This window comes from Saccostrea echinata, unplaced genomic scaffold (assembly GCF_033153115.1).
Source record: "Saccostrea echinata isolate AGI-Se365-2 ecotype Australia unplaced genomic scaffold, CSIRO_AGI_Sech_v1 ptg000040l, whole genome shotgun sequence".
Lineage (NCBI taxonomy): Eukaryota > Metazoa > Mollusca > Bivalvia > Ostreida > Ostreidae > Saccostrea > Saccostrea echinata.
Genome location: NW_026889789.1, coordinates 6,114,310 through 6,130,391, shown reverse-complemented (window position 1 = coordinate 6,130,391; position 16,082 = coordinate 6,114,310). Strand labels below are relative to the sequence as shown.

At 34.1% G+C, this 16,082-nt stretch overlaps 1 protein-coding gene across 1 annotated transcript in view; it reads left to right on the top strand.

The window, feature by feature from the left end:
- Positions 1 to 16,082, top strand: part of LOC133200553 (uncharacterized) — a 44,669-nt gene that overhangs the window by 15,910 nt on the left and 12,677 nt on the right. Inside the window, exons 4-6 of the mRNA XM_061336336.1 lie at positions 5,558 to 6,043; positions 12,776 to 13,030; positions 13,363 to 13,599. Coding sequence (XP_061192320.1) covers positions 5,558 to 6,043; positions 12,776 to 13,030; positions 13,363 to 13,599 — 978 coding nt within the window. The remainder of the gene's footprint in view (positions 1 to 5,557; positions 6,044 to 12,775; positions 13,031 to 13,362; positions 13,600 to 16,082) is intronic.

Below are 16,082 nucleotides of genomic sequence, written 5' to 3'. Positions count from 1 at the left end.
GTGGGCGGGGTTAATTAATTTAATGGGCGGAGCTTACTCAGAATGAGATTACCAATAAACAATGTAACTATATAAAAGGCAGTTGAAATTGATGTGCAATTCTTTCTGAGTAGTATCAACACATATTTACAATTCTTATGCGCCAGTCATTTCTGAACTGTTAAGAAAATCACAGTACGCATATAGAAACAAATTATAATTATTGAATGAAGAAGACGTTCACACCTATTAATAACATGAATATTTAAACACAATTATTTGGTATATTAGTTTTTAACCAAAATAAACTAATTTCTTTATTTTTGTGATTGATATTGGTTTTCATATTTATTTTTTTTATATAGAAAATTAAACTTGAATTGTTTATTTTATACCAGAATTACCTTTAAATAGATAATAATAATTATAGAGCAAGGCCGATTCCCATACTATTCTCTGAATGCATTTTTCTTAAGTATTGGAGCTTTTGAAAAATTCTTTGTTAAACATTGCTAAGTATTATATTTCAGTCATGATTATTTTCAATGACTTCCCAATTTAATTATCTTTATATTCTCAGTTTTAAGTGTTTTATTATATAAATGTTCGAGTGTACATCTGTAAATCACGCAAATGGAACCCTCAGATTATGTTCAAAATTAATCCCGAATAAATTTATACACAATTATTGAAACTAAGATTTTTTGAAGGACATAGATTGAAATTAGTGTCAATGTTGACCAGCGTGTTCAGTGATGTGTAACACTGATACCCAAATAACATGCATTGATTTTCTGCTAATTATGCCCAAAGGCGATTGAAACCTCAGGTGTGGACACCATTTTATACAATCCCATTGTATTAACCGGCCACGTAAACAAAAACAAAAGAAATAAGAAACAAGTCACAATTCCCGATATTTTCAAATGTTTATTTTTTAAATAAATGTATTCTTTTAATGACTTGTTTATAAATTAAAAACTAATTCATAAATATTAAGTCCCCGAATAATTGTTCACATTGTTTATGTGACAGAAGAATGGTAAAATAACTTTATTTCATGGTCATTAAATAAATAATTAGGTTTTATTTGAGGGTGGTAAAAAATAGCATGGAGTGCTCTTTTTTAAGCATGGTATTAGCTTTTTCAATTAAGAAAAAAATCCAGTACAGTACGTTCCTGAATACATGTATCTTACTGAAATGACAAGTTTGTTTGCTTTTTGTTTGTTAATGCAAACTTTGAGTACATATGTAATTTGACAGCATTAATTTATTAAATAGGCCTAGATAATTTTTTTTTCAAACACCTGTATTGAAGTTTAATTTAAGGGATAAAAATTATCCCCTGACTTCCCTTTTTAACTACTTTTATTTTCTTAAAATTAATTCTAGACTACAATTGTGTAAATTTACAGCCCTCTGAAGACATTTAGTAATTACATGTATAACTATCTCTATTATTTTATTTTATTTTTGTAAGAAATTATTACTCTTTTTTTTTTATTTGCTTTTATCTTAAACACCTCTCTGCAGAAAGTAAACAAAACAACAACAAGGAGCTGCAAATTCAGAATACACAAGGGGCGGAGCTATCATGTCACTCGGAACCTTTTATCACGCATGAGTGAACAAAGCAGTCCCAGAAAGCAGTCCCAGGGACTTTCTAGAGCAGTCCCAGAGCAGTCCCATAGCGGTCCCAGAGCAGTCCCACAGCGGTCCCAGAGCAGTCCCAAAGCAGTCCCGGGGACTGCTTTCTGGGACTGCTTTGGTGTCAGGTTGGGTCTGGTTGGTACTGTATGATTGGTAATATTTATATGGAAGCATCCTCAGGTGGTGTAGATTCAAGTTTGTTCAAATCATGACCTCCAGGGCTTAGGGTGGGGCCACAATGAAAGTTCAAACTTGTAGAGAAAAAAGTCACAGTTAGTCAAAAAATGATGTAAGCATCCTTAGTTAGTGTAGATTTAATTTTGTTCAATCATACCCCCCCCCCCTCCACTCCCTTTTAGGGTTAGGTTGGGACCACTTATGCATTTAAGCTTTTCAATACTAAGCTGATTTTTCCTCTTTTCCTAGCCACATTGCTCAGGTGAGCGATGTGGCCGCTGGGCCTCTTGTAAAAAAAATCTTCTCATGTACAACAAAGCAATTTGTTTAATTGACTGATTTGTGCTTTTGCCTAGCCAATGTGCTCAGATGAGCGATGTGGCCCATAGGCCTCTTGTTTTCAATATTTCTTTTAATATAAAATTTAATTATAAATTTTGATTGTGTAAAAATGACTCCTGAAAATATTCCTAGAAACTTTACAGGAACAACGTATTATACATTTTTAGAACTTTTATGGTATTGTAAAGTTACATTTTCTCATTCTTCACCAAATTATGTGACATTCGGCAGACTTCGGATGATTCTGTCACCTTCATCAATATTAAACACGTTAAGGTACGAATCGGCAGAGGCGTTCCGAGTGATTTTGTAGCTTGAACAGCCAAACATCAATTTATGTTGTGAAACTAAACAGATATCATTTCTTTAGTGAAAATGACACCAATTTAAGCGAAGATATTTAAATTTTGGAAGAAAAAAATGTTTGTGATATTTTACCTTAATAACTCTCTATTCACTGCACATCGAAGAGTTCTGATTCTGTGAGTCACTAAGATGACCTTTTGCTATAGATTTTCGTCCATCGTCTTGTGTTAACATTTGAATATTTTCAGCTTTTTCTCTGGAATAACTGAGAACCAATATGTATTACTATTACGTAAAACTGTGCTTCGGTCGACAATGGTTTTCCTGAGAATCCCGATGAATATTTTCAATGTTACCCTCAACTACATGTTATATGTATTAATTTAGTTGAATTTGATTTGTTAGCCTCAAATCCATGCAGTTCCTATAATAATTAGGCCCCGCTCTGCGGGCGCCCTATAGTGATCAGTCTGTCCGTCTGTCCTTCCGTCCGTCTGTTCGGCTCCTCTCTCCTTGGCCCAATCTGGCTTATACCTCACCCACAGAGTACCTTTGGGTAAAGGGTGTGCAGTGACCTTGAACCATGTTTCTAGGTCAAAGATTAAGGTCATAGCGGAATCATATGAAAATTCTTGTCCGGAGCATATCTTCTCTCCTCTTGGTCTAAAGTGGCTCATACTTAACTAACAGAGTGCCACTGGTCAATGGATGTACATTGACCTTGAATTTAGTTTCTGGGTCAAGGGTCAAGGTCAAAAATAGCCTCTGTTTAAATTCTTGTTCGGAGCATATTTTCTCTCTCCTTGGCCAAATCTGGTTCATACCTCACCCACAGAGTGCCTTTGGATAAAGGGTGTGCAGTGACCTTGAAACATGTTTCTAGGTCTAAGGTTAAGGTCATAGCAGAATTATATGAAAAATCCTTGTTCAGAGCATATCTTTTCTCCCCTTGGTCCAATGTGGCTTATACTTCACTCACAGAGTGCCATTGGTCAATGAATTAGCAGTGACCTTGAACAAAGTTTCTAGGTCGAGGGTCAAGGTAAAAAATAGCCTCTCTGTTTAAATTCTTGTCCGGAGCATATTTTCTCTCTCCTTGGCCCAATCTGGCTCATACCTCACCCACAGAGTGCCTTTGGGTAAAGGATGTGCAGTGACCTTGAACCATGTTTCTAGGTCTAAGGTTAAAGTCATAGCAGAATTATATGAAAAATCCTTGTCAGGAGCATATCTTCTCTCCTCTTGGTCCAATGTGGTTCATACTTCACTCACAGAGTGCCACTGGTCAGTGGATGTGCAGTGACCTTGAACAAAGTTTCTAGGTCAAGGTCAAAAATAGCCTCTCTGTTTAAAATTTTTGTTTGATGCATAATTTCTTTCCCTTAAGTCCAGTCAGCCTCAAACTTTACCAATTAACTTAGGGTACGAAACATTTGTGATTTTCCTTCCATATTTTGATAGAGGATATGCAACATTCGTAATTTTTGTGCCGTTTTTGATAGAGGGTATGGAACACTTGTGATTTTCGTGCCATTTTTTTTATTATAAAAAGGATGACATAGAAGCCCTTTAGACTCAAACAACACATCCCTTAATAGTACACAAATGTTCCTCTTCAAAATAAACCCTTTTCAGCTACCTTACATTTTTATGTTCATTGCTGAAAGCGGGGCCCTTTGAGATGGCCACCATCTCAATGATATCTTGTTTATTATACCTTTGTAAATTTTTATGCCCCCTTCGAAGAAGGGAGTGCGTATTGCTTTGCAGCTGTCTGTCGGTCCACCAACAGATTCCGTTCATTTTCTTCGCAGAGGTTGCACATACTGTAATGAAATTTTGTATACAGATTTATCATAAAAATATCTAGGTCAAGTTCTGTTTTGGGTACCATGAGCAATTTTGGACAGAGTTATGCCCCCTGAACTTCCAATTATTTGCAGTTTCCTTTCATTTTCCGTTCATTTTCTTCGCAGAGGTTGCACATACTGAAAAGAAATTTGGTATACAATTTTATCATAAGAATATCTGATCAAGTTCTGTTTTGGGCAATTATGGACAGAGTTATGCCCCTTGGACTTAGAAAAATTCCAATTATTTGGGGGAGGGGGACATAAGTGTCTCTTGTTTGTATATAAAAATATGACAAATAAACCTACTAACCCTAACCCTGAAATTCTCTGTTTTAATTATGGACTTTCATAAAATACCACTTGAGTTATGCATCAAAAGACATGAATATAATTTTAAAAGATAATATTGACCTGTGACATGTTTAATTTGATCTTGCATTAGTTCATATCCAAAAATTGCAGTCGGAAAAATAATAAAATAAAAAATAAAATAAAATAATTTTCCTACCTACTTCCCCCCTTTTTTTCGGGCTCGTAGCAGGAAACAAGACTATTATTTTCTTTGGCCTAATATACACTCAAGATTAAAAATGAAAAGAATTTCTAGTAATTTTTAGTTAAAGCTGTATAAAGTGAGCACTCTCCAAATGACCATTACACTCTGCTGTCATTTATAAATTATAATAATTTATAGGTCTAGCAAAACCATACGATAAACACCCTCCATTATCTCTCTATGTGGAGGGATAGGAGGGGAGAGGTCAAGGTAATGAAGCTAGTCTTATTACGGATTCAAATCATTCTGTGTATCGGTTTGGGATTTTGATAAACCGTCTTAGGTTTATACGTATACCTTATACATATAATTCGTACAATTTGAATACAAAATATAAATCCAAAAAGACAGTTTTAATCGATCATCCGTTATCTTTACCTACCAACTTTACGGAGAATTCTTATATCCGGGTTTGGGTTTGGGTTAGTTGAAGGATTATTTGTTGGTTTATTCTCTATATAAATTACATGTATATGCCCCCTTCCCCTAATCCGCATGGATCATCCGCTACTGACAAGTTTTGTCTTCAGCTTTTAGTACAAATGACAAGAGCTTGAGTCTAGTGCCATTTATATTCAGTTGAAAAATACAATATTGTATGATGATATGGAATGAAAGGTAAATGATATTTTGGTTATCTATGACTTTAAACCTTTTAATGTTATTTAATGTTTAAATTTCACAATTTCAGATAAACATCATAACTATTCACCAGAAGTCAGATGTCTACTGTACTGCTTACTGTTAACTGAGAAATATCAACTGAATCTCAATGAACAATCACACAGAATCACAAGGGATAAAATCAGAGACAGATATTTCACTGATATTTCTGATGATGGCTTGGTAGATCTTCCTAATGGAATCACAGAAACGCATAACGGTGTGATGACCTTTAAATCGGACGATGTCAGACATGACGTCATGTACGCCTTTGTTACGGAGTGTTTGGTGGAGGACAATGATCTGGAGTTTTTCCTGACCACTGCGTCACGTGACGTGATATCAGAATATTGCAGGTCCTGGCGGTGTAAGAGGAGTGAGGGAGAGAGATGTCTGTATGTACCGAACAGACCGGAGAAGATGTACGACCTCTTCATAGACAAACTACAGCTGGACATCATCACACACTGTACCGTGTCTGACTGGGGGATTCATGACAGTATCAGTGAATGTTGTGAGTATCATTTCTCTATCATGTCAAATGTAATGCATCAGTTAGGATTTGATAAAAGGCTTATCTAAAAAGAACCAATGATAACCTAAATGAATTGTTTGAGCACAAGCAAGTAGTATAATTAAATGTCACTTTTATACACAGAATGTGTAACTAAATAATTTTAAAGTATTTTGAAACGGTTTATATATTTTTGTTTTAAAAATAATATCAACTGAAATTTTATAATGTATATATATCAGAAAAATGTATTATATAATTCTTTCCAACAAGTTATTATTATTTATTATTATTATTATTATTATTTTTTCTTTATTTTTAGTAGTATATATTTTTCACGTTATAAACTCCAGAGAGAATATATAATAGTAGGTAATAAATAACTGTAAATATAAAAAAAGTTCTTTCAATTTCTGAGGTAAAATGAACTTTTCTTGTAAATTAACACCTCCTTTCAATATTATGTATGGGAAATCCAGCTTCATCTCTAACACACTTAAGGAAAGGCTTCTAACCCCTTTCCTACAAATATGTATTTCACGTGGAGATCAAAGTAGAAAGCATGTCAGAATTTGATGAGTGGATGTTCATTCTCTGTTCTCAAATAGAAAAAAAAGACGGCGAGCATGATATTTGCCATAAAATACCAGGAGTTGAAGTTTGATATTTTTTTTTATTAATGTCGTTCTAAGTAGAAAGATTAAAATTAAATACAAGATAGAGGAACTTTTCTTCATCTCTCCTGGTTCTAAAAGGAGAAATTTCAGTAGCTCTTAAATTTCGCATAAACATGAACAGTATGCCTAATCAAGGTCAGAGCCGAGAGCACTGAATATTAGAAAGGGTTCAGTTGTGCGTGTTTTTTTTTTTTTTTGGGGGGGGGGGGGGCGGCATCCTGGTAAGATTACACTGATTATGTATGTAAATAAAAACAAACTATCACCATTTCATCCCACTGGTCGGCTACTATCCCAGGATAGAGCACATATATCCGTTGTACATAATGGTTTTTCTCATGTGTCAGAAAGTATTCAGTACAGTCTTTTTTTGCATATAAAGTAGTATGCACTGATATACTTGTATTACATTAAAGGGATATCCAAGTGACTTAAATCTTTATTTCAAAAATAGCTATAATATACATGTGTAAAGATTATCGGATCAAGTGTTCTTTACCATTTTCGATATATATCTAAGGTCTTGGAAACACGTTCTGTGGTACTTGAATGGTCCTTTATCTTCTCTATATCAGACCGAATATAGAAACATCGGGTACAAAATAAACATTTTTTTTCATTCTTGTTCATTCAGTTTCAATGAAGAGGCCCGAGGGCCTGCCATACCAGTGGTGGACTATCATCCCAGGATACAGTACAATTTAACACAGTGGTTTGTCTTACATGTATGTGTCAGAAATTATACGGAAGTGCAGTGTACTGCATATAAAGCGACTTAATTTTCTTTTCCAACATACCTAATGTACATGTATTAAGTTTAACAATTCAAGTGTCCGTTACCATTTTCGATTTATTTATTTTTCTTGGTAGCACTTCATGTGGTTTATGAAATACCCTCAATCCTCTCTATTTTAGACCGGATACAGAGATATCGGGTACCAATACCAAGGGTCATTCCTTGTTTTTTTTCTATGTTAAGCGTCTGCGGACGGATTTGTTTTTAAGTTATAATTTTGTAATAAACACGCACCAAAAATGTATAAATACAAATATTTGCCACACAATTTACCATTCTGAGATTGGCATTGCATTTTTTTTTTAAGTTTTGTACCAAAAATGTATTTTCAGTAAACTAATAGTTTATGTTTGTTACAATGCAAGTAAAATTCTTAGATGATGATGAGGAATACTACAATTATTTTTATAATGTTGATGTGTTTTCCCCCTTTCAGCTTGTATGTTTTCCCGGATAAAAAGATAGGATTTTGATTTAAGGGAGGACGCTAAACATAGAAAAAAAATTGCAATTGCCTAAACAACATCATATTTAAACTTGAAAAGGGAGGTGTTCTAGATCTGCGGATATTTTCAAGACAAATACCTCAATTTTGTCAATGGACTACCAGTAACATCTACCTAGGATACCTCTATAGCTGTCTTAAAATAATAATGAAAGAATTTTCCCAAGATAAGATAAAATGAGACTTAATTGTACATGTATATATTAGAAACTTTCTTAATCCTGAAATAGCTCTGCTGAGTCAAGGGGCTCGACATTTCCAACTTCACTTTAGATCATGGTGGGACTGTAAGTAAGTAAGTAAATATTTTATTATAGTGACTTGTATATAACATAATTTTACATTCATTAGACAAATAAACATACAACACCCGGCCCATCAGACCTACGTATATAAGTCATTTTTAGCAATATAGATATTCATTACATACATGTGATTTTTCTTTGTCTTATATGCATTACATGTATATATGAATCTCGCAGTTTGAAGTGGGAAATGAGTTAATAGATATTTAAATAGAACGTTTAAATCATTATTATGTTAATTTGAAATTCCAGCATTTCTTGAAAAAATCATGTACTACAACAATAAACTTCTAGCCGGAAAAATACCGTGGTACCGGCAACTTCCGTAATTTACATTGCTCGAATTAGACGAAAGGGTCAATATTTATCTTTAGACGAGGGGGTCCATTCGAATATACGCGATTTGAATGGAATAAACGAATTTTTTATGTCATAGATATGTACTTTTTGTGTTAAAATGCGTCCCCGGGCCCTAGATTTCTTGTACTATGTAGACAATGTGGTAATGTTGTATCTCTTTTTTAATCGTATAAATACAATTGTAAATATATTCTTACATGTCATAGTATATGTAAACATGTATTGAATCCCCTTTTTTTTTTTAAATCATAACCATATTAATGAATATCTGGTGTAAGAATAAAAAATTATCACAAGGTTGAAAATACAACGTTACATTTGTGCATTATTTTACGCATTTTGTGACGTTATTAGCGTAACGTTAAGTAACACCGGTATCTTGCGCGACGTCACTGACTGTAATCGTGTTTGAGGATTATTTGTGGGATTCTTACGAGATGCAGTGTCAATCCGATTGCATGAACTAAGACAGAAATATATGTAGAGACAATGTGAACCGACATTTTATCTTCAAATAAAATATTAACATGTTTTTTTTAACCCAGAAAGACCAGCGAAGGTACAACGTAAACATACCGGAGTAGCATATCTTTCTCTCTTATAATGTATTATGGGGTATTTTTTGTGTGGAACGATTAATTATGGATTTTCCTGAGTTTTCCTAAGGAATACATGATAAATAAGTGTAAGATAAATAATTTGTGAAAACATGTCCAACAAACACAGGGGTTGAATTTCGGGGGTGGGGGGTGGGGGTTGTTCCTGTCCACAGGTACCTGTGAAATATATATGATTATTCTGATACCATCTCGCCCATGAGTATCGAATAAGTTGGGAGACGTACATGTAAGCACCATATGCATTTCATAGCGGAATATTACTACATAAATAAGCAAAGTTGACAATGGAAAAACTGAAGTCATCTCGTTTGTCATACAATTTAGTTGTTAGTTGGCCTTAATCGGCGCCTGTCGCCATTCATGCAGAAGTGATGCATGTGTAAACATATTCTGCATGTGTATCATAACAATAAACAATTTCTTTTTAATAATTTCTTCTTATATTTCTCTAAAGATAAAACATTATTTTGAGTTAAGTTTTTAAATCCAAAACAATAAATTGGAATTTTTTCTTCAGACAGGCGTTATTTTTTAATTTTCAAAACATCACTGTCTGCGTTTTTTTAAATCAAGGTATCTTTTGAACTTTTGGTTAACGTTTTTTGTGTGAACATTTTGCTATTCATCTAATAAACAACATTGTGATTCCGTTTCTTTTAACTTTAATTCGCACATCCTCGTATGTCAATACTTCTTTTTTAAGGTGCGTAAATATGTTAATTGAATCTGGATTAATATCGTATTTTGTGGGGTTTTTTTTGGTATCTTTTTGAACTTTTGGTTAACGTTTTTTGTGTGAACATTTTGCTATTCATCTAATAAACAACATTGTGAAGCTTTTGCATCGTTATAAGCGTAATTCATTATATCCGTTAAGTTTACAATTTTAAAGTCGAGGGGAATTAAAATCCCTTTGCTGTAAGCGTAAATTCATTACAGGTGTGTTCACTATAAGCGTGTTTTACTGTATGTATTATAAAGGGATACATATAAATACTATAATGTATGCAAGAATGCATTATCTACCACAGAGATGGTCCTATATACATGTATGTGATGTGGATCATGAAAGAAATCACGTTCTCTAAGTAGTATGTTCCATAGACAGTGGGTCAAGCTGCTAGCATATCAAGAATAATATCTTGTCTAATAATAACTTTAGGTTCATATATTGAAGAAGATGAAACAAGGATTTTCATTACTTTTTAAAATCATCAAAGTTAGTGCAGTACAGTCATCTGCAACAAATAGGAGAAGATACTAATGATATCTCTATATACTGTTAATATTACATAGATAAATTTTGAATTTTTGTGTATTAGATTTTTCAACGTTTGTTGTTGTAGTTTTGAATATTTTTTTCTTTGATTCATCTTTTTTCATTAAAATAAAAAAAAGTTACGTCCCATGATCATAAACTGAAAAAAGTCTCAGCCCCATTACTTGAAGATATGAAAAAAGTTCCTGACCCTACCGGTCCAATTCTTCGAAAAATTTAGAGCGGTCTCTTAGATTTTTCCTATTACAAGTTTGCTTGTGAAATTATAAGCACTGAAAGTACACTGATATGAAGAATGTAGATTCCACGAGCAAGATTCTATGAGAGTCCAAGATTTTGTTCATTATCCTGGGACAATATCTATAATTCTATCAGAAATAATTCTGAAACCCTAAAGGATACAATGTTTATTATTTCATTTCAAACTGAAAGAACCAAAGATTTTAAAAGCACTGTAGTTAAAAATGTATATGTTGCCCTCTTTTTTAGCTCACTTGAGCCGAACGCTCAACTAAGTGAGGTTTTCTGATCGAAATTGTCCGTTGTCTGTCGTCGTCGCTGTCGTTGTTGTAAACATTTCACATTTTCATCTTCTCCTCAAGAACCACTGAACCAATTTCAACCAAACTTGCCACAAAGTATCCTTTGGTAAAGGGGATTCAAGTTGTTCAAACAAAGAGCCACGTCTTCTTCCAAGGGGAGATAATTATGATTTTGTGAAAAATTAATGGCATTTAAAAATCTTCTTCTTAAGAGCCACTGTGCTTGAAACATGTGGAATCATTTTGGAGTAGTGTAGACTCAAATTTGTTCAAATCATGACCCCCGTGGGTAGGGTGGGCCAACAGTGGGCGATCAAAGTTTTACATAGGAATGCATAGTAAAATCTTTAAAAGTCATCTTCTCAAGAACAGCAAAGCCATGATTAGTCATACTTATATGAAAGCATCCTCGGGTAGTGTAGATTCAAGTTTGTTCAAATAATGACCCCCTGGGGTAGGGTAGGGCCACAGGTGGCGATCAAAGTTTACAAAGCAATACACAGGGAAAATCTTTAAAAATCTTCTTCTCAAGAACAGCGAAACCATGATTGGTCATATTTATATAGAAGCATTCTCAGCAGGGTAGAATAATCAAATCATAACCTTCGGGGGTAGGGTGGGGCCACAATGGATTATCAATGTTTTTCATAGGAGTACATAAGAAAAATCTTCTTTTCGAGAACAGCAAAGCCATGACTGTTCAAAATAAAACTAAAGCATACTCGAGTAATGTAGATTAAAATTTGTTCAAATCACGACCCACCAGGAGTATAGAGGGGACCTAACAGGGGATCATAGTTATACAAAAGAATATAAAGGATATATGAATACAAAAATATTCTTAAGAACAGCAAAGCCAATATAAAGTCATATTAATTCAAAAGCATATATAGGTGGTGTAGGTTCAAGTTTGTTCAAATCATAAGCCCCCCCCCCCCGGAACCCTTTTATTAAACTTTTCAATACTCAACTTATTTCTGCTTTTTCCTAGCTAGAGTGCTAAAAATGTATATGTTGTCCTCGTTTTGAAAATATGTCTAGAAGTGTAAAAAAAAAACCCACTGAAATAAATAATAAATATAGAAACACACGTTAGGGAACTTAATTTCTCTACAATCTATGTTTGACTCACGAATAATAGAATACCCAGCAGAGAGTTTAATATCAAATTAGTTTTAATACATTCGAGTCAGTCGGCTATGGATTCCCGTCTATTGTCTGCAATCGTCCATCAACCTTTGGACATCATCATCCTTTTCTCTGATGAGTTTCATATAAAATTTAATTAAGAATAGAGTGGTATTATTTGAAAAAAAGAGAGAAAAACACTTGAATAGAACACCAGATAATACGGAGGATGGGATGCAAAAGTAAACATGTTATCATTTCGTACAATATAAATGTAGGTACAGTTATAAATTAAATCGATCTCTACACCATTTAAGATGAAGTTATCGAAAATTGTAAAAGAGGTCATTTTATTTCATATTTTTGAGGCTCTAATAACTGCATTCATTTGAAACCTGATATTGGAAAGCTAAAGCTGTCAAATTCCATTTTTTTCCCTGAGACTGGAGTATAAAAAATGTATTAATTGTATTGTGAATTACTGATTTATTCTTTGATACATTAATTTCATATGATACAGTGGGTGTCCCAAAAGAAATACTACGATGGGACCAGGAGGCCAGAGAGCGGTATGTGGAGTATGCTAAGAGAGGAACACAGACAGTCCACCATGCCCGGGGGATGATTGTAGGATGTGCTGGGGCGGGGAAAACCACGCTACTTAAACGTCTGATTGGTTGTAGTGAAGATGTGATAAAGGACGTTAAATCTACTGAGGGATTGGAGGTGCATGAGGAAATATTTGATATATGTGATGAAACAAAATCATTAAGAGGTAACACATTTTTTAATGGTTTTCCATCTTAAGCCTTTGAGATAGATAGAGAGAGAGAGAGATCTTACACAAAACTAAAAATATGATATACTTTAACTTGTGCTTAATCATGCTAATAAATTACTTTCAGCATTGTGATTTTAGCACTTGATTTCTTAAAAGAAAATTTTTAATTAGTTTTTTTACTATGAATTTTAATAGAAAGTCAAAACACCATGCCATTGCTTCTGTAATGTGTAATAATACCAAAATATTGACAGAATGTGAGGTATGCTGATTTTGAAAAATAGAAATGAAAAATAGAAATACTGATTTTGTGATGATTTTTTTAGCAAAGAAAAACAAGGACAACAATGGGAAAACATATACTACAAGTGTTGGCGCCGAAAAGACTTTGACATTCTTTGACTTTGGGGGACAGTGTGCGTACTACGCCTGTCACCAGATTTACCTGACCAGGAGAGCTTTCTACGTAGTGGTGGTGGACGCTTCTAAACGTCTTGACCAGAAGGTGGATAAAGAAGTGTGTGATCAAGATGGAAGCGTGTTCTCTGGATGGTCGTATGGAGGTATAATTTTGACAACGAAACATTTATGTTATTTCTGTCCCTCTCATTAAATATTACATGTTTGATCTTCAAATAGGTGCCGTAAAACATTTTCGGTAAATCCTACTACTGTTTTAATGATTATATGTATTGGGAAAAAAACATGACGAGATGCATTACGAATGACAATGTATGATTGGTCAGTTCATATGTCAGTTCTCTTATTTTTTGTCGTCTTCGTTTGCGCTCAAGCACATAATCTATTAAGTTCACAATCATGATAATGATAGGGAACCATACATTTCATGCATTTTAAACCATACATTTTACAATATTTTTTCCATTGTAAAGAAAAGATAATGCACTCAATCCATTGCATATAAACAAGCAATAATGAAACAAAAACAAGATCTCCAACAACAAGAATACACTTTTTAGCTCACCAGAGCTTTTCTGATCGAAAGAACTACGCACGCTAACTCTCGATTCCCGCCTACTTTTTAAACCCATTTAATTTAATACTAATGGCAATTTGGCCGTAAAATTTTGTTGAATGCAAAGACTAGTTCAATGGTAATTGACTGATAATTTTGATAACAGTGTTAAGTAGTTAATTACCCCTTATTCCAGCTCTTTAAATGGGGGGTGGGTGGGGGTAGATAATATTTTCCATTGAAATCGGGGTTTAAAGCATCACCACATTTTAAAATATTCTTGGATATGAGTAAATGTTCCTTAAATGTTTAACGCATATAAAATTAAGCACATATCATTAATAAAATACAATGTTTTAGTTGTAAACTCCTTTGAAATTGGTGGAAAAAAAAATAAGCATTTTTGTACTTTTTGGTCTGTAGACATATGCCCCCCCCCCCCCCCGTGAAACACAAAAAGCTTTGTTATGAAATTGTGAAATGACAGTCTATATTACCTGTAAAAAGGAATTTTCGTTTCTTTGGGGGGGGGGGGGAGACGTTTTAAAAATATTTTCCATTTTCCGTTGATTTCTATAGTGAAAAACACAAGTTTTACCAAAATTATAGAGTTATCTCTCTTTCTTTTCCCAAAGAACTAATGTCCTATGAAAATTCATATAAATATCTCTTATAATTATGAAAAATCATTCAAATGTGTTAACTTTTAAAAATTGACTTGGGGGTAGGCGAGAGAACAATACTATCGTTCGCAGTTCTTTTTCTGTTTTCTGTCGGCGTTATCGTGTTATCGTTGTCGTAAACTTTTCACAATTTCATCTTCTTCTCCAAAACTACTGGGCCAATTTCAAGCAAACTTGGCATAGAGTATCCTCAGGTGAAGGGAATTCTCTGTTCAAATGAAGGGTCATACCCTCGTCCAAGGGGAGATAATTACGAAATAGCAAAAATTAAAGGCATCATTGAAAAATCTTCTCAAGAACCAGTGGGCTAGGATAGATGAGACTCATGTAGAATCATTGTCAGATAGTGTAGATTCAAATTTATTCAAATCATGACCCCCTTGGGTAGGGTAGGGCCACAATGGAAGATCAAAGTTTTACATAGGAATATACATGATATATATACTGAAACGCAAAAGAAACGCAACATCATATTTTAGAGGGAAATATTACATAAAGGATATAATTTTGTATCTAAAAAGTAAGGACATCTTCAACTTTTTAAATATCGGTAATTTTGCGGTTGAATGATTTTCATACCATTACCGGAAGTTAAGTTTGAGTCTGCTTAACAGAAATCAAAAAGTGCATGTTTAACAAAACATTTGTCAATAGTATGGGGGCTTTAAGGATTTCATTGTATCTATTCATCATTAGTCAGCCCACGGGCTGACTATTTACGGTGGGATGAAACTGCAAGTGCGCTTGCGTAATTTGGAAATCTGGGAAAAAGATGTACACGACTTGTTCTAAAGAAACTCGTACTATTTGCTCCAACCAGAGGGCGTGATTCTTCATGCACGCTACACGACCTCGATCTATTTATAGACTGCATTGTTCTTCGTCGTTCTCGACGAGAAATTAAAGACACAGATTGTTCTAAGAGGGAAATGTGATACTGTGAAAATATTTCAGTGCTTCTGATAGAAAATGAGAAGTTACATATATAGCACATTTAACACTTGATACATATACCCTCAATCGCCGTTGCAAGTTCACGGATTTGTGTGTATTCCTCTGGGTGCCTGATGCAAGACTCCCTCGATCAATACCTTGCATAAGACATGTACGGGTCGGAATTCACACTTGCCACAAAGGTTCCCAAAACAGTGAAAAAAAAAAGAATATGAAAGTTATGAAAACATCAGAAGACCACTGTAAGACAGTAAATTCTTATAATGCATGATGATATAGACGTGCAAGTGCCGCATGTGCAAGTGAACCGCGCCCACAGGTGAGAAACTGACCACAGTAGAACTGCGATAGTTGAGAGAAACTGCGCGGATTAATAGACAGACCCCCCCCCCAAACCAATTATAAAGAGTGAGCGAGATGGAATCCAGTATGT